Source organism: Lagenorhynchus albirostris, chromosome 14 (genome assembly GCF_949774975.1).
Source record: "Lagenorhynchus albirostris chromosome 14, mLagAlb1.1, whole genome shotgun sequence".
Lineage (NCBI taxonomy): Eukaryota > Metazoa > Chordata > Mammalia > Artiodactyla > Delphinidae > Lagenorhynchus > Lagenorhynchus albirostris.
In genome coordinates, this window is record NC_083108.1 from 66536386 (window position 1) to 66563281 (window position 26896).

General features: G+C 45.0%; 1 protein-coding gene across 1 annotated transcript in view; it reads right to left on the bottom strand.

Moving 5' to 3' along the window:
* Positions 1–26896, bottom strand: part of ZNRF3 (zinc and ring finger 3) — a 148602-nt gene that overhangs the window by 53662 nt on the left and 68044 nt on the right. The window contains exon 2 of the mRNA XM_060121306.1: positions 3889–4014. Within this exon, the coding sequence (XP_059977289.1) occupies positions 3889–4014 (126 nt within the window). The remainder of the gene's footprint in view (positions 1–3888; positions 4015–26896) is intronic.

The following is a 26896-nucleotide window of genomic DNA, read 5'->3' on the forward strand; positions in this document are numbered from 1 at the left end:
TAAGGACTGGCAAGAGCCAATTTCATGCCTGTTGTCCACCCTGCCCTTCAAAACCATCCCTACCAGTCCACTCCAGCGTGGGGTGTGAGGGAGGGAGGCTGGTTTTCTTCCACGCTTGGTGAATCTGGGCCAGGCGGGCTGTGTTAGATCTGAGCACATCTTGTGTGTTCCCTGCCACGAGGCTCTCCATGAGGTGGAAGAGTCATAAGAACCACGGCTATTAAAGTCGACCTTCCAATGTCTTACCAATCCCGTGAGATGCTTAAACAATAAACACTGTTTGAACTGAAGGGTTAAAATGCCTGGGGCATAAACACAGACTGCTGCACTTTGCAGATGGTTTAAGACCCTCACTTTCAATAACAAGCTGCTCAGTAACATCTATTTTTTTCTGTTTCAATTTCCAAGGACGTAAACTGTTGCAGGTTAACAGAGACTTTCAAGGCCGCACCTAGAAATCCCCAAAAACTAGAATGTCAAGGGGAGATTTTTAATATGATACAGAAGTTCAAAATGTTAGACAATCAAGGAGCCCAGAACAGCCTCTTCACATGAAGTGGAAAAGAAAGGCCCAGAAAGCGGAAGGGATTTGCCCGGGGCCTGGCCTGGTGCCCTGGCCTGCTACGTTCTGGGGGAGCTCACCCCCACCCCAACTCTGCCCCCCTAGCTGATCCGACTGTCTGCCCTGCCTCCTCCAGAATCAAAAAGATTATAAGGCGGGGATCATAAATCATTTTTCTCTCATGAGTTTATAGTGTTCCTTTTTTGGAGTTCAAAAGCACTTAGTAATAAACGGAGGTGATGAGTTTATGTCTTTCCCTTTTAAAATGAAACTGTATTTGAACTCCTGGAGAGGCATTTACGTTTTCTTAATTTTGGACATTCCTCTGTTATTTTCCACATTTCACCCCATGGCACTTTCTGTGGGCAGGTGGGTGATGGGGGTAGGTGATGGGGGAGGGAGAGGGGTCTGCGTCTGCCCCTCCCCCTTCTCCCCCAGGCTCCTCCAAACGCCCGACAGCACCCCCACCCCCCACCCCGGTCTATGGTTTTCAACAAGTCTCAACATCTACACGGAGGAGTCCCTCCCCCACCCCCACGGGGACCTGGCTGTAGCGTCTTCCTTTTGTGCTTCTCTTAGCTGCCCACCTCCTTCTTGCCTTCACCACTAAGGGCAAAGAAAGGGTAGAAAACCATGCTGTGTGTCTGCAGGTGAGCAGGCCACCCATGAGGACCACTTTGCTCTTCCTACCCTAGCCTCTTGCCACTGCACTTGGGGGCTCAGAAAGAAAGAAAACAGCGAAGTTAATAAAATTGAAGCTGAAAACAACTACACTTAAGAACAAGGTGAGAGAGCAGAAGAGAGGGAGGGAGAAAGAGGAAGAGGAAGGAGAGGGAGAGGGAGAGGGAGAGGGAGAGGGAGGGGGAGAGATGCCTGACTCTTTGTACCTCCTGTACCAACCCAGGTTTTAAGCAAACGCTAAACCGTCTTGCTTTGTCTGGCCCAAGCGCGTTGGCTAATGATTTTATTCAGGTGTTAAGCCAAATTTCAGTAATTAACCACATGCAAATATGACCTGGCCACCACCACAGCCTCTCCAAACAGAAACATGTTTCTCCCAACACGGAGAAACATGGAGTGGGGTGCTGCTTGTTAGCAGGTACAACCGTGCGCTTAGCTCCTGGGCCCCTGCATTCAATAAATACTTGGTGAATGAATAAACTCAAGAAATACTTAATGAGGCAATATATGTCGAGGGTTTTTATTCCCTGTGGCTTCACAGGCCGGCAGGCCAAACCATACAGAACTCTTCAAGTCAAACCACTACATGGTTGTCCCAGGCGGAGGAGGAGCAGTTGGGTTCTCTGAGGGACTTCATCACCACTAGGCCATGGGAGAACATGGGGTGTCTCCGAGGGGCCCTGTTCCAACCCATTTACAGACATGACAGACGCGTAGGTGGAGACCCACTGGAGTGGGGCAAACAAAATGAAGCTGAGCTGCTGAGCCCTGCACAGCAGCAGCTTAAGTACAGGAGAAAATATTCTATTAGGAGAGTGCTACCTACAAGGAAAGCACTGTTCCTAATCTTTGGATGGAGCTGGCATTTCTCCTAGGAAAACACTAACGTATTCTCAAGGGGGTCACTGCTCTCCGAGCATCATTAGGCAGCTCTGGCCAACTATTTAAACGATGAAGTATCGGGGCCTGGGCTGCCTAAAACACATTGATTCACCTTCGGGAATTATAAACCAAATAGGTAATAGTCCCTGTGGGTTTTTTTTTTTTTTCTTCTCCTTCTATAAAAGGGCAGGGGAACTTGACAAGTGGTCGGAAGCTACTCAGAAGACAAGTGGGACACAAACATCACAGATTAGATCCATGAGGGTCTCCTGGGCCAGAAGTCTTTCAGGAGACACCGGCTGGGACAGCTTTGACTGTGGGAAAGGCTCCCTACATCAAAACCACCTCTTCTCTGGCCTGAATCTCCTCAAGAGGTCAGAACCAGGACTGTTTTCCCCCCAGCTGTCTCCCCATGATACTTAGAACAGCAGCTTCTGAGAATATAAAAAATTCCCAAGCAATAACACTACCCTTAGGATATACTACCTTTTCTCCAACCAAAATTCTAACAACTTTCTCCAAACCTTTCCCTTTAACAAAATGATCCAGTTTAAAACAGGTTGTTGGGACTTCCCTGGTGGCACAGTGGTTAAGAATCCAGCTGCCAATGTAGGGGACACGGGTTCAAGCCCTGGTCCAAGAAGATCCCACATGTTGCGGTGCAACTAAGCCCGTGTGCCACAACTACTGAGCCCGCGTGCTGCAACTACTGAAGCTCACGCCTAGAGCCGGTGCTCCGCAACAAAAGAAGCAACCACAGTGAGAAGCCCGCGCACCATAACGAAGAGCAGCTCCCGCTCACTGCAACTAGAGAAAGCCTGTGCGCGGCAACAAAGACCCAATGCAGCCAAAAATAAATAATTAAAAAAAAAACCAAAACAGGTTGTTATCTGTCATATTTTAAGATCATTGACAGATGGTTTTCCAAAGTAAATGTATTTCTCTCTTTTATCTTATACTGCAGCCAGAGGTAATGCTGACCCTTAAGGCTAAGAAAGTTTTTTTTTTTTAGTACTTCTAAATGGAATATCAATAGCCAATGGCAGTGAACATTTCTGGAGAGCTTTCTCTGCTAGACGTTTGTATCTCATCTCACCTGCTAACCATCCTATGAGGTAAGGTCTAATACAGGACCACAACTGCTATCTGCCATTCTGAAACTGAAAAAGCTCTACAACCCCAGAGTCTATTCAGAACTTACTTGGCAGCGAAACTTAATGGCCCTGAACTCATTTGGAGGCACAGCTGCCCTGAACTAACACGGGGCTATTTAGATTTTAGTTGTCCCACTTAATGTGAATATCCATGTAGTTTGCTACACAAATATGCATGTGTTTCGTTCCTAAGGACGGCCCCACGTCTCCTGGGAGTTCCTTAATACAAAATATGTGCATCTTAATACCTTTCTAAATGCCCCAAATCTCAGAATTCTGAAATATCTGGCCCCAAGGGTGTAAGATAGGGATGGTGAATCTCTATTATCAACCCAGTTCACAGAGAAGAAACTGAGACTCCTCAAGGGGAAGTGGCCTGCCCAAGGCCACACAGTGGGCAGGGTGGAGCCCACTCTGAGGCTGGCAGCTGCCATCAGAGTCCAAGCTTCTGGGTACCATGGGGGGCTGCTCCAAGCCATGACTTCAGCCAGGAAAGAGTGCTGTGTCAGCAAGGCTCTTCTCCGTAACCGGCTGTTTGAGGAATTGGGGAAATAAGGGTGTGGAGAACACCAATCAAAACGGGAGCAATTCAGAGGGCCTCGTGCTTACCTTGCCGAGGACAGTGAGGCATGGTTTCGGGTCCAGTTCTGGTTGTTCCAGCTTCACCACTCCTACCCAGCCATATTCATACAAGTCCTCTTCATCATTGTTATTACACAGGCCCAGTGGGTGCATCTAGGAAACAAATGGAAAGAAAACTTCAGTAGGCAGGCTGCAGACCTGCTTGACTCCCGGTGTGCACGTCTCAGACTCAACAGTCAAAAACAACTTCAAAACTTAAAGTCATATGGGCGGGATGCATTTTTCAACCCATTGAGTGGATCCTATTTCAGTACAATGAGCTGAGCCCTGGGGAGAACACAGTAGAGCCACTACAAATAGACTTCACAGATGCTTTCTCACTGCTTTGTAAGCAGTGGTTACCTAAGGTGGACACCACCCAATGGGATGTAGGAAAAGAGAGATAGCGTAACTCCCGCATAAATCCCGGTCTAGACGGCTGTGAAATACCATAATATTCAGTGGCAGCTACAGAGGAGACGAGCTAGGTTAGCATCCAAAACTATTTGGCTTCCAGACCTTAACAACACATCTACTTCAACTGATGCAAGAGGACCTCGAAACACATTCAGGAATTTATGGAGAGACCATTAGACATACAGCGGAATCACCAGGATAATTAACAGGCTGTTTAAAGGCTACCCCTGGTTACTGGAAAATAGACGAAATTCTTTGAGGTTTCTTCAAAATTTGCAAAACACAAAATCAAAGATAGGTAGGAGAGCACTGTCAAATTTTTACTAGTAAAAGTGCATTTAGTGGAAGCCTGAACACAGAATGGTACTACGGCTTGCGCTCACAGTTCTAGTATTGAGTTTTATCAGACCCCAGAATCCCTAATAACCATCTGAGAAGAGGAAGTCCTTGTGGATAAACCTAACCTACCGAGACGTGAAGGAGTCTAGCACAGTGCTAAACTCTTTAAATAGCTGGAAGAAATATGTCTTTAGAGTCATGGCATATTAGAGATACAAGAGACTGAAGAATCCATTGTGTTAGCCAGAATAATGGCCCATGAGACATCTATGTCCTAATCCCCAGAACCTGTGAATACGTTACCTTACAAGGCACCAGAAACTTTATAGACGTGATTAAGCTTGATATCCTGGATTACCTGGGTAAGCCCAATGTAATTGCAAAGGTCCTTACAAGGAAAAAAGGGAATCGTGGAAACAGAAGAGATGTGACCAGGGAAGCAGGGGTTGGAGTGATGTGCTCAGAAGATGGAGGTGGGAGCCATGAGCCAAGGAATGCAGGCGGCCCGCCTCCAGAAGCTGGAAAAGACAAGGATTCTCTCTAGACCCTCCACAAGGAACGTAGCCCTGCTGACCCATTTTTGACTTCTGACCTCCAGAACTATGAGAGATTAAGTTTGTGTTGCTTTAAGCCACTAAGTTTGTAGTAACTTGTTATAGTAGCAAATAGGAAACTAATACAACCTCCTTATCCCCCACTCATTTTAGGATGAGAAGTTCAAGATAAATAGCTTTTCCAAGACAACACAGCCAGCAAGTGGCTGCCCCTGGGGTGGCCTGGCCCTTGAATTCACAGTCCAGTACCTTCCAACTCCACTTGCTTAACTTTATTGTCCCTTCTTCTGAGAGCTGGTCACCTGACTGGGGAGAAAAGACTAAGAGGTACAAATCTCTGTAAAGAAAGGCTGCCTGCCAGCTCTGAACTGGGTGGTGTGGGAGTGTAATGTGAGTTTGGTGCAGGTGGCCAGAGCTGCAGCTGAGCCTTGAGCTGAGCTTCAAAGGGAGAGCTGGACGGGTCCGGGGCAGGGGAGAGGACGGGCGGCCATCCACACCCGGGGAAGAGGAGCTGAGGGATTTAGGGGGAGAAGAGAGGCTACCTGAGCAGCATGGAGGGACACAGTCGACACCAAGAAGAGAGAGACAGGCTCAAAAATCAGGAAGGCATGTGGACACCAGGACAGCACCACAGGTTCTTTGGAAAAGCGGCGCACCAAGAACAGTAATTTGAGGCAGGCGGGTTGCACCTTCTGGCAATGGTGGCCCTGGACTGGAGAGGATGAGTGAGCGGAGGAGGGGAGGGAGCAGCCCAGAGGGCAGAGATCCTTGGCAAGTCGATGGACCCACAAGGAAGGGTGAGCGCCGCAAGCTCAAGGGGTGGCCGGCAGCTGTCTTCGTAGCAGGCACAGGATAACCCTGCCCTGGGAATTGCAGGACCTGAGATGGGGAAGCCTGCGACATATGATTTTTGCACCAGCCCTCAGGCTCGAAGAGTCTGCCCAAAGGACCAAGGAGGGTCCTGCAGTGCAGTGGATGGCACAGCCTCCCTCCAGCTGCCCCTGAAAAACTCAGCCCACTCTAGGATGTTCGATGGTTATTAAATGATGAGCGGCTTGAAATGCAGATCTCCAACTGGAGAGGATGGGCAAGGGCAATAAGCCAGTCGTGCCAAGAGCCAGGTACTTCTGACCCTCCAGGAAGTGGCTCCCAGCCGGGCTCAAGTCAGCTTCCTGAATCCCAGGTCAAGTCACGTCAATGGTAGCCCCTCTACTGACACTTTTCTACAGTGTTCCGTGATATTTTTAACCTGGCCATGTGCCTTGGAGGTTTCCAGAGGGAAAGGTGCTTTTTGTTACTTACACCTATATAGGGTTTGGTCAGTGATAGAGAGCTGCGTCGAGGGAAGCAGAGGAATCATGCAGGTCTAAGACTTTGTATTAAAACTTTACTGAAGAAGGAAGCCAGATGTAAAAGGCCATATATTGTATAATTCCACTGATATGAAATATCCACAACAGGCAAATCCATAGAAACAGACAGCAGCAGATTAGTGGATGCCTGCCTGGGGGAGGGGGAAACGGAGAGTGACTGCTTAATAGGTACAGGAGACCTTTTACGGTGATAAAAATGTTCTGGCATCAGATGATAGTAACAGATGGGTGACCATTGTGAATGTACCAAATGCCTCTGAATTTTATACTTTAAAATGGCTTAAGTGGTAAATTCTGTATCAATTTTACCACAATAAATAAGTTTTTAAAAAAAGTCCCAAGAGTCAGGGACTTCCCTGGTGGTCCAGTGGGTAAGACTCCACGCTCCCAATGCAGGGGGCCCAGGTTCGATCCCTGGTTGGGGAACTAGATTCCGCACACACGCTGCAACTAAAAGATCCTGCGTGCCGCAACTAAGAGCCAGTGCAGCCAAAATAAATTATAAATAAATAAATAAACATTAAAAAAAAAAAAAGTCCTAAGAGTTTACTCAGAAATGACTGTCCTCAGCCAACATGGGAATCCACAGTGTAGGACGATGTGGTTTCCACACTTCCTGAGCCTAAGCCAACCACCAGAGCCCTTCGGGAAACTGTGTCCTGCAGAATACTAGCCCTGCACGATGATAAATGGGTTCCTGCACACGCAACTAATGCTGAGGAATAGGACATAGGGATTCGGGATCTACATTTGGAAATTAAACCTCTGCAGAGGCCTAAGGTTTAAATAACTTAAAAGGGTTTTAACCTTTGCTAAAACCAGCATTTCCTACCCGTTGATGATCAACCCATTTTGTGTTTAATATGCTCACACTGTTTCATGGGACACACTCCGAGAAATGCCAAGTTAGGGAGAGCACAGGTACGCGCGTGAGAAGAAACGAACCTGAAGTAGATGTGATCCGAGCCAAAGGCTGACACGCGTGATGCGAAGAGCAAAGGCTGCAGTGGGAGGAGATGGAGGGACGGTGGGGGGGCGGCTGGAGAGAAGGGGGGGCCTGGGAGGGCGGGAGGAGGAGGAGGGCGTGACTGTGAACCCAGAGCAACAGAAGCAGGAGTAGAAGCTGAGGCCCTTAGCAGACCAGGCTGAGGCTCGAGCTGTGGAGCAGGACACGTGGCCAGGGGAGGCATGGCAAGAGGGCGTCCGAAGCACTTGGAAATCCCAACTGTGTGAGCCTCACACACGCTGAGGTCCCCCTGGCACCCTGGGCCGCACCCCATGTGGGGCCCTCCCCCTCCTTGGCCCCAAGACTCCTTTTCAAAGCATCCGCTGTCACTGAGGTGCCTGTGAGCAGCTCAAAGTGTCAGCCCTGTCAAGGGTGTTGACTTCTGCCCGGGGATCAAAGATTTAAAAACCAAAAGGAATTTTTTCTCAAGTGCTGGTGGGTGTAATCGGTTGGCGTGGGTGGTTTATTTTCCCAGGGAGGGTAAAGGGCCACCAAAATCACATCTCAGAGCATCCAAAACCGACCTCACCATCCTCCCCCTTCCCAGCTCCACTCCGGAGTTTCTTCTCTTCTGAGTTCCTTATTCCAGTCTGTATCTCCAGAGGTCCAAACTACTGGGGTTGTGAATTCACCCTCAGCTACGTCTCAAGTGTAACTGGCCTCTCTGACTCACCTGCCAATATTGTACAATTCAGGTCTCTTTCAGCTCGCCCCTGATGACAGCATCAGCTTCCAGAAATGCCCGCCACCCTAGGTCTCCAAACATTTACGCCCTGGGGTTCTCTTTTCCCAAGGGCTCAGCAGAATGTTTTATAGGGAAGCCATAACATGAAAATATTCACTCATAAACTGACCTGTGTCAAAGGATGGAATACTCTAGGCAAAGGCATAAAATGCAAACGAATATGCCAAATCTGGGGAAAGTGAAGGAGACGGCTTTCTTGTTAACTGAGCATCAACTATATTACTCTGTTTATGTATTTTACCTTGTTTAATCCTTACAGCAACCTCTTGCTAATTGGTCTATCAGATGACAGAGTGACTAGACCATGGCGATAAATTGCAAACTAGAACCGCAAATCAGCCAATGATGCAAATATAACAGAGTCCACCAAAGTCATATTAGTCAACAGCAGGATCCACTCAAAGCAAATGGCAAACAATCTAGCTAAGGATTAAAGAAGAAATCCACATGGGGGCTTCCATGGAGAATGATCAAAGGATTAAGACAGAACTTTGGGAAAAGAGAGAGTTCTCTAACATTTTTGGAAAAATGACTTTGGGTGATCCTGCCGCTGGAGTCAAACATAAGAGAAGGATGTCACATCCATATTCTCAGACAGTTTTGCTGGAAATATCCCAACACTGCCAACAGGGGATTTGCTCTTTGTTCTCAGAAATCAGAACAAAGTTGCAATTATAATTTAACTTGTTAAATTCAAATACAAACTTATTTTGTGTTCCACGTTTCAAGATAAAGCCCCAACCAAATCTTTCTACTGTCTACTGAGAAATAGTAGCCCTTAACTTAAAAAGATCCCAAAGTCCTTTTCTGGATCACAGTCATCTACGGAGAATGAGGACCTCCAACATATGAAACACATATATTCTAAATATTCAGTGATACATTGCTGCCAGACAGTCATCACATGAAAACCACGCTTGTGAATTCGTACATGCTGACACCAGCCAGTGACATATAGGCAGTGACTACACATAAGACCTGTGTGTGCAAAATTAATCTTAGGAGATTTCAATGAATGATGTTCAAGCATGTTAACTTTGAACTTAATGTGGCACATAAGCATTTAACAATTATAGGAATTTCTGAGTTTATTTTCTTAAAATGTTTGGGTGTGTGGGGTTTACCTGATCAGATGTTTGAAATTTAAGAAGTTTTTGCCTTCATATTTTTAAGAAGGTTAAAAATGGCTGAATTGGGGGTGGGGAGAACTGGATGAAGGTAAGTCAGAAGGTACAAATTTCCAGGACATAAGATAAATAAGTACCAGGGATGTAATGTACATCATGATAAATATAATGAACACTGCTGTATGTTACATATGAAATGGTTAAGAGAGTAAATCCTGAGTTCTCATCACAAGGAAAAAATATATTTTTCTCTCTTTAATGTTGTATCTGTATGAGATGATGGATGTTCACTAGACTTCTTGTGATAATCACTTCATGATGTATGTAAGTCAAATCATTATGCTCTACATCCTAAACTTATGCAGTGCTGTATGTCAAAACTGGAAGAAAAAAAATGGCTAAATTGTGTATAAGAACTCAGGATTGTCAGAAAGAACTACTAATGAAAACATAAAGGGAAAACCAAATAAACTCAGAAACCTAGAATGGGTTTGACAAAACTTGACAAAAACTCACTGGACAGAGAATACTGAAGGAGGAGAAGGACAGCCTGAAATGAGAAGATAAGCAAAACTCCTGGGGCGGGTCCAGAGAAGAAAAATGCCAATAATTAACAAGCCACACTAAAGTGTGAGGATTTAACAGAAGATATGTCCTGAGTTATAACTTTGGTCTTGTGCTCTCAGAATAACTTCAGGATGTCAACACCCTGGCTTAAGTCAATTGAAGGCAAATTCCCAGTTAGTCCTCTATCGGGAGGTTTGACATTAAGAAGCGGTGCCTCTGGCTGTCTTACTCCTGATTTTGTTCTGAGGGGTGTTTGGGGGATGGAGAGGATGAGAGCTTTGGAATCATGTAACCATGTTTTGAAACCTGCCTCTTATGAGGCATACCTCCTTGAGCAGATGACTCGATTTCTATAAACCTCTATTTTCTCATCTGTAAAATGGGGACAGTACCATCCACTTCAACAGGGTGCTGTGCAGATTAAATGAGATAAAATATATAATCTTAGTTGCATGGTAGACGCTCAATCAGTGGGAAAGCCCTCTCCTTCTTCACTTTCTCTTGACATATCACGTTTGCTTGCCCTTCATGCATTTGCCTAGAATTCTCTGTCCTTCAAGACCAGTTTAAACGTCAGCCCTTCCATGGAGCTTTCTTGAAGGCACCAGTATAGCTAGTTGCTTCCACCTCTACATTCCCAAATGCTTTACATGGTGGTTAGCACAGTTCCCTCAGCCTCTCCTCTGGGATGGGTACCTGCTCCAACAAGGAGTCTTTCCCAGAGGTCCCCTTTCACCCCACCCAGAGCCTTGTGCCCAATAGGTGCTCAATAAATGACCGCTGGGTGTCTCCAGCCCTCAGCCTGGAGACAGGCCTGCTGCCGCATCTCAGCTCTGTTTGGGGAAGCCATTTGCGTCTCTGTTCGGCTAACTGAGGGAACAAGACAAAGAGATCAGGATTTCAACAAATTGCTGCCGGAACTTTAATAAAAGATCCGGCTCCTAGAGTCACTGATCCCCAAGTCACCAAACACATTCCCAGGACTTTACCGGCAATCTCAAGATTTACTGGGAATGGCACAGGAGCAAAGGCTGTTCCTTCTTGGTCTCAGCAGCTGGGCTTGCAGAGGCAGGTAACACTCTCCATGTGCAGAAAACACAATGCCGCTGCCCTTACTCAGGCAGGCCCACAACAGTGCTTTATGAGGGTGATGGAGGGGGAAGAGGAATAGAGGATTCCTCCCCTAAAAAGCAAAACCTCAAAATTTCCGGCCCCTGTCTGACCTCAGAAGCTGCTGTCAGCTCCGAGAAAACAAGGGAATAAACCGAGGAAGAGGCAGGCATGGGATCCAGGGCACAGAGAATCCAACAGAGAAGAAAAATAGAGGGAAATCCCAGGAGGACAGCTATGCCACCAGCCTGCCAGGCGACCAGCCCAGATAGGGTCAGAAGGATGAGGGCTGCAGGAGAGCTCCCCAAATAAGCAAACAAACAACAACCTGAGTCATCACCCAGTGGGACTGACAGTGTTGAGAAGTGTTACAGTCCCGAACAGGAGAATGAAATGTGATAATCAGATAGCAAACTAAAGTAATGGGGTGGGGGCGACAGTTATTAACTCCAGAAAAAAACCAAAAAGTCACACCAGAATTGTAAACCATAAGCAGGGTATGGCATGCATGGCCTGGCTGGCAACAGTGACAGCCATAATAACGTAAATCCTTATCTAAACATTGATTGTGATATAACTACATTGGGAAAATGCAGAGATGGGAAATTTGTGTATGGGGGTGGGGAGGTGGAAAGGCCGGGCAAGGGAAGGGATGAGGGGGTTAAGAGAACAAAATCGCCATCTTCCAGAGTAGGAAGTTGAAAAATGTATAAATGGGCTAAAAATATGAGGCAGTATAAGCAGGTTTAGAAATTATTGACAGAAATTTAGAAATATTCCCAGAGGTGAACGGCAGAAGAAACCACTAAATAATTGAAAGTAGTTGCCTCTGAGAATAGCAATCAGGGATGGCAAAGGGTACACCAGAGGAACGCTCTTTTAATTAAAAGCCATGAAGTACTCTTTCCCTTCTGTAAACGTATACGTGCTTTATTTTGGTTAAGATCTTCGTAGGCACTGCTGGACAAATGTCCCCTTCCTCAGGTGTTCCAGCAGATTCTCTGGGTCCTGCAGGGAAGCATTCCATCAGGCCAAAGAGAGACCCCAACAGGCAACCTGCACAGGACTATGGACTTGGAGGACTGCCTGGGACGACGCTTGGGAGCCCCCAGGCCCTGGGCTGACGCTCGGGAGCCCCCAGGCCCTAGGCTGGGGACAGCTGGAATACAGCACATGGATGATTCAGGGAGAATGGTGAAGAAGGAACCAGCAGCCCTCACCACCCCCATAAGCCAAATAACTTCCGGGGGCACCAGAGTGTGATGTGGATTTGGGAGTTACAGAGGTGGCAGACACAACAACCAGGGTGGTTGTTCTAGGGAGCCCCAGTTTTCTCCCAGACACAGACAGATCCTATAACCTCTACAAGGGGTGCTGAACATCCTCCTTGCACTTCCAAACAAGGAGCTGCTCGGGCAAAATGGCTAACAATAAGCAGGGCAGCGTCCTGGCCACCATCAGTGCCAGGTATCGAGCATCTGGTTTTACGCTGAAACATGAAGATGGACCTTCTTCAAATTTCTCGGAGCCCAATGAGGTTGGCTATCATGATTTCACTGTTTTGTTAATGGACAAAGACTCTACGGGAACTTCAAAGCCAAAAGACTATGTCAGACAAGGTTAAGTATCTGGAGAAACAGAACTACGTTCCCTTGGGTACAGGACATCAAGCCAAGCTTTGAAACCAAGACCAGCTCTTTAAGAAGCTTTCAGTACAAAATCCTGGAGATATACTGGGGCACTTTCCACACGCCTGAAAGGGCAAAACTGAAACCGGGGCTGGTGGTGCTCTTATCCAAGGCTACAATATCTCCACACTCTGCTGGAAGTTTAAAATAACTTCAAAAGGGCCGCCTGCTTCTAAGTGGGTTACTGTTACACTGGAGCCAAACACGGAACGAATAGGAGGAGAGACATTTCACTCTGTAATATTATCTCATCAAAAAATTCCTGGGGATTTAAAAGGGAAACTTCCTTCCTTTTGTCCTTTTGCCGCCGCAGACCAGGGTAGGGTGTCACTGTGGTACAGAGTTTCACATGAAACAACAGCCCTGGACCTTTTCTTAAAAGGTGTGGTGGCTGGAATCAAGACTTATAATTTATGTGAAAGAATGGAAAAGGACAGCTCCACCCATTTTTCTCTTGAATCATAAGGATTATTTTTTCTCTTCTATGTACAAGGAAACAGACAACTCTCTTTTGCTCTTTGAACAAACAGCCTGAGCCTTTTTCTGGATCTAGAATCCAGAGGTACCCGAACACAGTTTTTTCCCCCCGTTGTCATAGCAATGGGAACGGAAAGGACCCCAGACACAGAAAAGGAGCTGGCTGTTGCTGCTGTTTGTTGGAAACTTCCAAATGGGAATTGCGTGAGGATTAAAACCGGCATTTCTTCGCTGAGGGGTCTGGTCTTCCAAACACTGTCTTCTGCAGTGGGTGTCACTTTTTAGAGAAAAACCAAGAACAGCCTCTACCCTGTTTGGTTCCTCTTGTTCTTGGTACCAAAAGAACAACTGAGCAGTTGCCTGTCGGAATCTGGGCAAAGCAGCAAGTATTTCAAATCTACCTTCTCACCTGAATATCTCCCATCCCCTGAATTGCATTTTGTCAGATAATCATGTTGAAACTTAGATATGGCCCTGTGTATATCGCATGTCTGACTTTACAGACCTTCACTTAGAACTTCCAATTCCAAGTAGGTAAGGAGATGTTTCATAGGTTACGTTTTGTAAAAAAAAAAAAAAAAAGTATCCAATAGCCGATAGGAAACCATCTGAAAATGTTAAGCAAAATTTAATTCTAAATCTATTCTTTAAATGACTCAAAGTGACACATACAGCTACCAGATGACAAGTATTGAGCTCTACATAGAAATTCACAGACATAGTTTTATTTTAAATTACAAGGCAACATCATAAAGGACACTTGATTGTTCTTATTATAAAAAGGTAAGGATTTGGTGCTTGTGCACACAAAACAGTTATTAAATCAAGAAGAAATATGTTGGAGGGGAAAGGGTAAAGAAGGCTTCTCATTCTTCCAGATTTAAAAAGAATACTATAAAACCACAAAATCAATAAAACTACATGATGCCAGTCTGGAACTAGAAAAATAAAACAAGTGGAAAAGAAATTCCAAAAACATATTTAAAATATTAAAAGATCTTATGATGCAAACCAGGACAACATAAGGATGCAGAAAGGACTCAATAAATTCTGTCGGGACAGGTGGATAGCAATGCAGAGAAAAGCTCAGTTTGGCCGTCCATAAGTTATTCTGAGAATCAGTGAGGCAACTCGAGTTAAGGGAAGTCCTTTAGGACAACTAACAAGCTAGACAGTGACAAAGGAGGCGGAAAGAGCAATATATTCTTAAAACTTCTCCGTATTATCAGTAACAGAAAGGAATGAAGTGACAGTTATGGGATATATATAAATAGTTTATAGTAAGAAAACAGAAAGACCATCAACCTTGTTGCTGATGAATGCACAGTAAAATCACCAACGTAACTCAATGTTACTGGGTGTATGGGCTGCTGAGTGTATGTGGACACACCTGGCTGGCCACGCTGCAAATTGGCTCAGTTTGGGGTAATCTGTCTATCAATATGCAACAAACCCAAGATCCTATGACTTTCTTTCTCCCATAATTCCATTTTTAGAGCAGATCCTGAGGAAGTAACCTAAAACTAAGTCAAAAACAGGGCTTCCCTGGTGGCGCAGTGGTTGAGAGTCCGCCTGCCGATGCAGGGGACTCGGGTTCGTGCCCCGGTCCGGGAAGATCCCACATTCCGCGGAGCGGCTGGGCCCGTGAGCCATGGCCGCTGAGCCTGCGCGTCCAGAGCCTGTGCTCTGCAACGCAAGAGGCCACAACAGTGAGAGGCCCGCGTACCGCAAAAAAAAAAAAAAAAAAAAAAAAAAAAAAAAAAAAAAAAAAAAAACTAAGTCAAAAACAAACGAAATAAATAAATAAAACAAAGAAGTAACTTTCCATGATAAAATCTTCAAGCAGTCCTTCTCCAAACTATGGAAATGTGAAAGAAAAAAAAAAAAGTCTTCCCAAAGACTATATAATCAAACAAAACAATGTGCATAATTTAGGGGATATTATATAATTATAAGAGGATAATGATGAAGATAACATGGTATAAAAAGTACCATGTATGAAATTTTAAGAAAAGCATATGTGCAAAACAACACCTATTTAAAAATACCATCTGCAGATGGGCGAAAACCGCAAGGAAACAAAGAATCTTAAAAGTTGATGGGTTTAGAGAGTAAGGGTAGCTGGAGACTTTCCTTTTTTTGGATTCTAGTATTCATCCAAACCAATATTTGCTGAGCACTGACTCTGTGCCGGACACTGGACAAGAAAAGGTAATTAAGACCCACTGTTGTTTGATCAGTAATTTGAAAAAAAAAAAAAATCTAAAATGTATGTGCATTTGCTGACACAACAGGTGACGGAAATTTGAAGCTCATCAGGGCTTTTTTCATATAAATCAGCTCTATGTACAACACAGTTTAAAAGTAACAAACGGCATTACTAGGTAGTGACACGCATCTGCAAACAGATGTGCTCCTCCCCACAGCAACATGCCACCACAGAATGGTCCAGCAGCTGAGCACACCCTGGAGAGAGCGTTCCGTGGGTGCTGGACAGGACAGCCGGGCACTGGGAGCCTGTGCTGGCCAAGCAGCACAGGCTGCCTGCAAGGGCTCAGCAAGAAAACATGAGAGGAAAGTATGATAAACCGGCAAGCAGTGTGGAATCAACAATAAACACCATCCTAATGGATGATGACAGCAGTCTAGCGTCGGTCATCCTGACACGATGAGCTTGTGCCAGAGGCCACCTGATCAAAGAAATACTTTATGAAGTCACACCATGGTTTTGGTTCCTTCCTTTGACACACGCAAAACAGATGGAGAAAAACACTCAAAACAAAAACAAAGCTAAAAATCCTTTCACCATCTGCTAGAAATACACTCCCTGCCCCCACACAAAAACTTGTACCTGAAAGTTTATGGTAACATTATTCATAGCAGCCAAAAAAGTGGAAATAACCCAAATGTCCATCAACGGGTGAATCAGTAAACAAAATGTGGTATACCCAAACAATGGAATATCATTTGGCTACACAAAGGAACAATATTGATACATGCTACAACGTGGCTAAGCCTGGAAAATATTAAGCTAAGTGAAAGAAGCCAGTCAAAAGTCCACATCTTCTATTCGCTATTCATATGAAAGTCCGGCATAGGGAAATCTATAAAGACAGAAAATAGATTAGTGGTTGCATAAGGCTGGAGGGTTGAGGAATGAAAGGATAGGGAAGTAGGAGCTAAAAGGTACAGGGTTTGTTTTTTGATATGATTTATATGTTCTAAAATTGATTGTGGTGATGGTCTACAACTCTGTGAATATACTAAAACCCACTAAACTGTACACTTCATATAGGTGAATTGAATGGTGTGTGAATTATATCTCAACAAAGCTGCTAGTGAAAGAGTTAATGCAAATAAAGGGCAAGTTAGAAAAGAAAAAAAAAAAGAGTAGGGCAAGACTCTAATTATGCCGTGTTGAAAAGAACACAGCCCCAAGGTCCAGTTTCCTCGTGTGTAAAATAGGGACAGCGCCTGCATCACCCGAGTTAGATGGCACAAGCCAATGCACTCGGTAAATTAGGATTCCAAGGTTGGGGGTGAGGGGACTGTATTAGAGCACAGTGCCTAAGAGGGAAAGGGCTCTAGCCAGGGCAGTGTCACCATGAAAAGAGTAACAACAGGAGATTGGTGAGAGCAGAGTGAGGTGGAAATAGAACTACTCCTATTCACCATGCCCAAGACCATGGACCCAAGCAAGAAACCTATCGCAAGAATGCAGGAAAGCAGGACACCAGTGATAGATCCAGAATGGGGGCAAGAGCCCGTGGGGAGGGGAAGGGCACCTCAAGCTCCTCGAGGACTCGCTAGCTACACCCACAGGCTACAGATTCACGCCCATCCCATCCTCGCTTCTCTGTAACTGCACTGGTGAGTTTCCAAACCAGAGCGCTTCAGAAAGGGTCACTTGATGAAAATCGCCTGATTAAAATAGTCCTGTGTAGTCTGTTAATAACAGGGGCAGGGGGCTAGGGAGGAAAGGAAACCACAGTGTTAAAAGCAATAAATTATATGCTGCGCTTTGCCACCCTCACCCGACCTTGGGTGAGTCATATAAGGGCCCCATTCTCTCTGATCCTGAGAGCAAGGGGAATGCCTGCCACCTGCCTACCCCATGGGGGTTTTGGGAAGATTAATGAGATAATGTCTGAGCTGTGGTTCGGGCTCCCTGGAGACAATACTAGGTCTCAGGCACTATTAGCACAAGCTAGGACAGTTTCTTGCCCATTCCTCACCTCATTATGCCACCTGTGCTTTATTACATCTGCTATTAAAGTTCTCTCTCAAAGAGTGGACCAGGGAGGTCATAACCCAGGCTGGGTCTGCTCTGCCTGGCCAACCTTGTTAACGCCACTCCCTACACCCTGCTCATCAGCAATAGGGTACCTTGAACGTTCAGCACAGCGCCCAGCATTTGATGCCAGAGACGGATGGTTAAAAAGGCTCTCTGGACTTTTGGGTTTTAATTGAGACCCTTTGCTTCGTGTTACTGCCCTCACACCCCAACATTTAGGGCCCTAGGGGAGTGACTGCCATGCTGGGGAGGGGAGCAGGAACAAGCTCCCGGAGCACTGAACTACTCTGTTCCTGGGTGTCAGGCTCACGGACAGGTTTTTGTAGGTTTTAAGTTCAAGGCTACCAACTAATGAAATCAGATGGACTCTGAGTTCACATACAAAGAAACCTGTATTTACGGTGTTTCAAAGCGAGGGCAAGGCCATGTGTAAAATTGCGTGTGCGTGTAAAATTGATACCAAAAACTATACTTGATGTGGGTCTCTGTCTTCAAGAGTCTCTATCCAGTTCGGTGAACTGATATTATAAGGGTGTTATAAAGATTAGAGATAACATATGTTAAATTTCCAGAGCGGTGATTATGATAGCCGCTAACACTTATTGTGTGCTTGCCATGTTCTGGGCACTGGTTTCCTAGTTTTATAGGTGTCAACTCATCTGATCCTAACAGGCTTGAGGGAGGTATTCTTAGTATTCTCGTTTTATAGATGAGGAAACCAAGAAGAGGTTCAGTGATTTGCTCAAGGTCACACCCAAGTCAGTGGCAGAGCTGGGATTTAAACCCGGGTAGCCTTTACCACCCTGCCATAGTAGACATGAAATATATTCCCATTACCTTCTTGGTGCTGAAAAGAAAGTAACATGTTTTATCTAATTCAAGTGCTTAGAATGGTGCCTGTCCTGATACCCTCTTAGTTATTTGATTAACCTTGAGTTTAAACAAACAAACAAACAATGAGAAAAAGAGAAGGCTTGGCAGGGATGTAGATAACAAGAGACTGAAGAAGTGATAAGTGATGGGGGGTGGGGAGCAGAGCAGAATCAAATAGGTTCCCAGTTAAGAAGGACAAACTGAGCTTCATGACCCTCTGCCTCCACAAACCAAAGGTCCAAATCTAGGAATATGCAAGCATTCACAATAATTCAGCCAAACACTGGACCCGTGTAAGACAGATGTAGCAATGGAAGTAAAAATACCAAATTCAAGATGGTGGTCACATTTTGCAGGAAAGGAGAGGGAAATACTATTTCTTGGGCTTGTTCATAAATACCCAAGTATCTTATATATTGTTTCACATCTCAATCCCTTGATTTCTTAAGAAAGCATAAACCGGATGACATTATTACATAAGAAATCCACCCATAGCACCCCCATCTCAAGCACACTCTACCCACTCCATAAATCAGTGATCTCCCTAGCATGTCTGTCTACTTTCAGATATTTTTCCCAAAGCCCTGAGTGGCAAAAACCTAATTCCTACCTCTGCAAAGCTCTTAGGTCCTTGTCTAAATGAAGGGGAAAGGTGTAAAAAAATTAAACGTCTGAAATTCAACAGGGTACCAAAAATACCTTGGCAGGAAGAAAACTACCAATCTATGTCAACTTTCCCAACCTGAAGAAAAAAGTAACACATAATAGCAAATCGTAAGTGTACCAACTTGGTCCAGCAACAAGTTAATAAAGGAAATAGGTCATTTTAAAAAAAAACAAAACTGGGAGGCGGCCAAAGAAGCAGGGACTACACCAGGCGTTTAGTCTGTGTGTCGGCACAGGAGGGTAACCAGCCAGTCTTCCCTTCTCCTTCACCAGGATGCAGCGGACACACAGCCAGAAGCCCTGGCAAGAAAGATCACCTGCCACAATAGGAGCCCAGCAAGAGAACTTTAACTTACACCTTAGCCTGGAGAACTAAATAATTCCAGATCGCCCAGGACGTCTGCTTAGCTGACTTACCACCCTGAGGAGAGGTGGACAGAGCACGGACTCTGGGTCACAGAGTCTCTTACAGCCATGGCCTTGAACATGTCATTGTCATTTAGACCCTCTGGGCCTCGAGGTTCTGTGTCTATAAAATATGGCAAGAAACACCCCAGCTCGTACATCTCCAGATACAGTGTGTAGCAGAGGGTGGCCACTTAGAACACAGGTCCCAGTTCCCGCTCAATGAGGCAATCTGTGGCTGCTTAAGGGCATAAACAATAACCTACTGCCTTAGCATTTAGGATCGAGGCTTGTGATGAAGTAGGATGTGGTCAGAAAAAAAAGACTACCTTAAAACTGCCACTCCTTGGTAGATTACCTGCCTTCTCTCTTTCGGTGGTTTGGGAGATTTTGGCTTTATCCCTACATTGGGCTATTTCACTGCAACATGTCTAGGGGTGGACTTGTGGGTTTATTTTAATTCACCTTGTTAAACAAAGCACTGTGTGTGTTTTCAATCTGAAAACTCATGTCTTATTTTGCTTCTGGAAAATTCTCAGCCTTCATCTTTCTGAACAGTGCTTGTCTGCCACTGCCCCATCTCTCTTCCTCTAGAACATCTATCAGACCAGGGTTGGAGGCTTAGGTCTGCCCTCCACGTGGCCCAAGTACTCTGTCAAAACATTTCTACTCCTCCTCCTGCATTCTGCATATCTTCCAACTCACTAATCCTATCTGCATCTTTGGCCAGTGTGGCGCTTCATTTATTAAGATTTAAATTTCGATGCTTACTTTTCATTTCCAGCATTTACAGGTTTTTGTTCATACCTACCTATTAATATTTCCTTTCTGCCTTTTGTGTTTCATATTTTCTTTTAGCTGTAATGCCTTTCATCTCTGATAATTCTAAACATGCATTTTACACTTGGTATCAGATGGCTCTCTTTTCATTTAATCCTGAACAAATTAATCTCTCACTGTTGATTTTGCTGGTTATCTTCAGTAGTTTAGGTGTTCTGGAATTTTGGTTTGTAAATTCATATGGTCAGAGTTGGTCAGGAGGACGTGGAGTAGGGTGAGGTAGGGTTGGGGAGGGGAGGTCTTCTCCGTACCACCCCTCCCCCACAGTTTTGTGGTCACTACTCCCAGGATCTGCAAGCCTAGAACAAGTCTCGTGTTGACAGACCAGGACCCCTCGAACACAGTGACACGGGTAAACTTCAGTCATGTCTCCAGGTGATGTTGGCCCATGAGTGGGCTGCAAGCTTGTGTCTGTTTCTTCCCGCCACCCTAGACTTCACCCTGAGCAGTAATTGTCTTGGATGTTTTTAGCCTCCTTCCATAGCTGGAGCAGCCCAGCCCAGACCTTGTTTTCAGCAGTGAGTCTGGCTCATGGGCTACTTTTAGTTCCCTCTGCCCCAGCAGAGCGGAGCTCCCAGCTCCACTGCCTATTTCCAGACTCACAGCAGAGCGGGGCTGTGGCTTCAGCATCAATCTGCTTTGTATTTGTTTTTTTACAGATATGTTTATCTTGTTTTTGAGCATAATTACATCTTTAATTTTGTTTGGTGTTTGGAACTGGGGGACAAATGGAAGTGATCCAAAATTAAACATATACACTGAACAGAAGGTGATAGATATTTAAACAAAGACGTAAAGGGAAGTAAGGGAGAGAGTCACGCCTGGAGGAAGAAAGTTATTCCAGACAGAGGGAACAACAGCAAGTGCAAAAAGCCTGAGGCAGGTCTGGAATGTTTGAAGAACAGAGTGAGCACAGGGGATGGAGCGCAGCAGGAGAAAAGGGAGAGAGGGGACAGGAGGCCAAACCACGGAGGGTTACAAGCCCTCATAAGTCAATGGGAAATTCTCCACAGAGTAGCAAGAGGGTTGGACTTAGGTTTTAACAGGATTGTTCTCGCTGCTGCACTTGGAAAAAGATGGGGTGGGGGAGAGTGGCAGGAAGTGGGAGGTAAGATGAAGGGAGACCAGTTAGGAGGCTCCTGCAAGAACCCAGAGGATAAATGAGGGTGGGTGAGAACAGGGTAGAGGTGGTGAAAGTGGTTGGATTCTGAATATAATTTGAAGGTAGAGCAGCAGAAATTGTTGATGGGCTGGATGTGGGCGGGGGAGAAAGACAGGAGTCAAGAATGACTCCAAGGATAGAAATGCTATTAGCTGAGATGAGGAAGAATGACAGAATAGGTTTGTTTTGGAAGGAGTTCAGTTTTAAACACTAAAATGAAAGTTGGGCCTTGTCTTACTACAAAGACACCAAAATTACTGTGAGACTCAAAAGAAGACTGAGGACTACTATCCGGAATATATAAAGAACTCTTAAAACTCAATAACAGAAGCACAAAACAATCCAATTAAAAACGGGCAAAGGATTTGAATAAAGACTTCACAAAGGAGAGACAGGGATGACAAACAAGCACATGAAACGATGCTCAACATCATTAGTCATCAGAGAAATGCAAAGTAAACACAAGATACTGCTACATACCCACTAGAATGGCTGAAATTAAAAGACTGATAATACGAAGCGTTGGTGACAACGTGGAGCAACGGGAACTCTCATGCACTGCTTTCAGGAATGCAAAGTGCCACAGTCACTCTGGAAAACAGTTCGGCAGTTTCTTATAAAGTAAAACATACACCTACCAGGTGACCCAGCCATTCTACTCCTAGGTATTTATACAAGAGAAATGAAAACATTTTTCCACACAAATCTTGTACTCAAATAGCCATAGCAGCTTTGTTTGTAATAGCCAAAAAGTGGAAACAACCCAACGTCCATCAACAAAGTAAATGAATAAATAAAATCTGGTGCATTCATACAATGGAATACTACCTGGTCATAAAAAGCAACAAAACATTGATGCACGCTACAACATAGATGAATCCAAAATCAACACAGTGAATAAAATAACCCAGACTTACTCCCCTCCCCCCAAAAAGGGTACATAATGCATGTTTCCATTCATATAAAATTCTAGAAAATAAAAGGTTATCTACAGTGACAGAATGCAGGGATTGTCTGGGGCTGGGGCAGAGGAAGGGATGGACTGCCAAGGGACAAGAAACATTCAGGGGTGATGAAAATGTTGGTTGTGGTGCTGGTTTCACAGGTGTATACATCTATCAAAACTCCCTAATGGGGGCTTCCCTGGTGGTGCAGTGGTTAAGAATCAGCCTGCCAATGCAGGAGACACGGGTTCGAGGCCTGATCCGGGAAGATCCTACATGCTGTGGAGCAACTAAGCCCGTGCACCACAACTACCGAGCCTGCGCTCTAGAGCCCGTGAGCCACAACTACTGAAGCCTGCACGCCTAGAGCCCGTGCTCTGCAACAAGAGAATCCACCACAATGAGAAGCCCACGTACAGCAACAAAGAGTAGCCCCCTACTCGCTGCAACTAGAGAAAGACCACACACAGCAACAAAGACCCAATGCAGCCAAAAATAATCAATTAATTTTTAAAAAACCCTATACTGCATCTTTAAATGGTTAGTTTATGGTAAATAAATACTTCAATTAAAAGGGTTTTTGTTTGTTTTTTTTTAAGGAAATTGCGGAATTCGGTGCAAAAACAAAGACAGCATTATAAAAAGAGAGTCAACAACTCTACCATGGAGCTCTCCAACCCAACCCAAAGTAACAAGCATCCCAGCGCCAACACTCAGTTATGTAAGTGGGCTTTAATTCATAAACACATGATGACCCAGGGGAGAAAAGAGAAAACCTTCCTTTTCTGATTCAGGTCTAGCTCAGAATCGGGCCATGAAAACCAATATGAGACGACGTCTTTTTTAGACAGCTAGTATGGGTTTGGCTCTTCATGCTTCGTAAACCCTAATCTTGGTAGAATAAAGACTAAAACCTAGAGCAGGGCCCTTGAGATGTCTAACCATCCCGTCAGAGGCAGTGTACATGCTGAGACACACAAGAGCCCTCTTTGCCTCCCTCTTCCAAAAGGACACTCCCAGTGTAAGCTACTGTGTGTAAAACGACTCACCTCAATGCAGTTGAACTAAGACCAGCCCCTTATCTGTAACTCTGCATTCAGGTTTTTATTCTTGCAAACCCAAAGTATGTACAAACCAAATTCCAGTCGGAGACGGGCAACAAAGAACATTCTTAAGGGTGGAGGCGGCAACATGGCAGCTCGTTCCTCTGCACAGGAGCTTTTCTGGCTACAGCTGTTCTCCCCACCATACCTCTCCCAACACAGGCAGATATCTTCACACGTATGCCTTCACCCACCCACACACAACCATGTAAATACGCACCACTAACAGCACATGTAATATGGCCACATATAAACATGGGACAAACGATAATACAGTTGTCCCTCAGTCTCCACGGGTGACTGGTTCTGGGACCCCTGCGGACACCAAAATCCGAGGATGCTCAAGTCCCTTACACGAAATGGTGCAGTATTTGCATATAACCTACACACATCCTCCCGTATACTTTAAATCATCTCTAGGTTACTTATAATACTCAGTACAATGTAAACAGTTGTAAACACAATGTAAATGCTAAATAGTCACCATAATGAGGCAAATTCACTTTTTGCTTTCTGGAACTTTCTGGAATTTTGTTTCCCAACTGAACATTTTCAATCTACAGTTGGTTCAATCCATGGATGTGGAACCTGTGGTTACGCTGGGCTGACGGACACTGATTCTAGATTCTATCGTGGGATGCTGCCCAACCACAGGAGCATTTGTACCGGAGTCAGTACAACTCAGGTCAGAGGTCTTCCCTCTCTGTGAAAAACAAGCGACTGCTTGTGTCTTTTAGGGAGCTGAACCAGAGACTGCTAGAACATGGCCTAAACACATGTCAGTGCCATGGACAGCTTTATCACACCTTCTATGCTCCGAGCCTTCCTTGTAAGGTCAGAGGTCATGGGAAGTCACTCAGTCGGGGCTGCAGCTGTGGACCAGGGCTGGCAAACAACAGCACCTTCCACGGCAATGGGCAAGCTCTGTTCCCGCACTGACAATGCAGGAGCCGTGAGCCACGTGTGGCTGTTGGAGGCAGGGAACTGGACTTTAAATTTTACTTAATTTTAATTAATTCAAATTTAAGAAGCCACATCTGGCTAATGACTGCTATGTTAACTTTAGACTCTGAAATCTAATACTCCCCTACAATCTCAAGAAAGAAAGGAAAACAAAAGTCCAAACACACTCTTACCCTGTCCACCTCCAGTTATCTTAAAAGTATCAAATTAAAGTCAGGACTGGCTCAAATCTAGAAGATAAAGAAATGTGTTTGATGATACAGGTTAACAGTGGAAATGCTGTTTTAAAAAGATTTTGTTTTGGCAGCACCAGGCAATGCAAAATAAAACAAAACACCACAGGAAACGAGCAGTGAAGGTGTTCTGGGGTCAGAGACCAGTGGGAGGTCAGGTGACACAGGAAACTTAAGATAGCAAGAGGGAGAGCTCAGGCTGCCAGTGATCTCACTGGGCAAATCACTTCTTCTCTCTGGACCTCAGTTTCTCAGCAATACATAGGATTCACATACATACATCTAATTCACAGAGCTGTTAGAAAGGAGAAGAAAAAGTAATGAGTACCGAAGAGTACCAAATGCTACCTAAAAGCAAGATGTCACCATAAATTCACCTAAGTAACCTGGAGGTCCTTATGCCCCATTCCTTGGCTCCATCCACTCTTCATGGTCCAGCTCTAACCCCACTGCCTCTGCTTGATCTTTCCAGAACCCTTCCACTCACTATTACTGCTCCCACTTCTGAACGCCTACCCTGTTTGGACTCTTCTAAGCTTAACTACTGCATGTGTATTCTCTCCCTATGGAGAGGGTAGGGGGTTGTCAATCACTGGCTCTGGATCAAATGACAAACCTTGATATTATGAAAAATAAACAGCAACATCATAAAGGAAAGGGAGCTAGCTGATGCACTCAAGTGAGTCACCAAGAAGCAGCCAAGAATGGCATTGGTCTTCTACACTTAGGATGACTGGCAACAGCCACAGAAGAACCAGTAGCTGGGAAACCCTAACCATGGAATTGCAGGGGACCCCGCCAAGAAGGGGTTGGAGCCTGCAAGAGCCTGACAGGCGATGGGCTCTGCTATGGTCTGAATGCTTGTCTCCCCACAGAATTCCTATGTTGCAATCCTAACCCCCAAAGGTGATGGTATTAAGTAGGTGGGGCCTCTGGGAGGTGCTTAAAGTTACGTATGGGATCAGTGCCTCATGAAAGAGGCTCCACAGAGCTCCCTGGACTCCTCTGCCACACAAGGATACAAGAAGTCTGTAACCCAGGAGAGGGCCCTCACTCGACCATGCTGGCACCCACATCTCAGACTTCCAGCCTCCAGGACGGTGAATGATAAATTTCGATTGTTTATAAGCTACCCAGTCCGTGGTATTTTGTTAAAACAGCCCAAAGGAGTTGAAAGTGCAAGCAACAACGTAGACGCCACATCTGGAACTGAAAACACCCTGATTTCGGAAGGGAGAAGCAAGGCAGGCCCAGAGGTTGCCTGCAACTCCTAAGCAAGTTGCCAAAATATGTCTTTTTAAAATATAGTCCCTATCAATAGGATCCAAGATCTACAGAATTCAAGAACCTTGAATTCAGATGGTAACTCCAATCCCCAACCCTTCCTGCTAGATCAAACTTCCAACGCTGTACTGTAGTTCATTAATTACCAGTGGCTCTCTGGCCTCAGCCACTATTAACAAGAAGCACTGGGGCACTGCTAGATGCACAGTCCAGTGGGGACTGACTGGGAAGGGGCACGAGGGAATCTTCTGGACTGATGGTCATATTGTTCTTTATCTTGACAAAAAAGATACAGGTTGAGTTACATAAGGGGACACATTTGTCAAAACCCACAGGGTAGAATACTTAAGATTTGTACAATTTCATTCCATGCAAATTTTAACCTCAAAGAAAGAACTGTAAAGAAACAAAAAATGCACGGTCCAGCCATACACAGAACCCCAGCCAGAGTCTCTAGGGCTGGGACACGGACTTAGGAATTTTAACATGATTCTGATGAAGGTGAACTTCTGAGAACACTTTGAAAATTACTTGCCTAGGCCAAAGAAAACAGGTCAAGTGTAGACAAGGAAGATAATTCAAATTAGGCTTCCCACTTTCTACCTGAAACCGACTACATGACAGAAATCATAACTCAATGCTTCCAAGTAGTGGAAAAAATGATATGAAATGGTCACTGTTTGCCAAGTTCTTTATTTACAAAAATTGCACTTGCATATGGTAATTAGGTACTATTACTTCTAGATGCAAGCATGCACCTTGGCGAATGGGCATCTTCTTATCCATAGAAGAGGATAACCTTAATTTGTCAATATAAGAGGTCCAC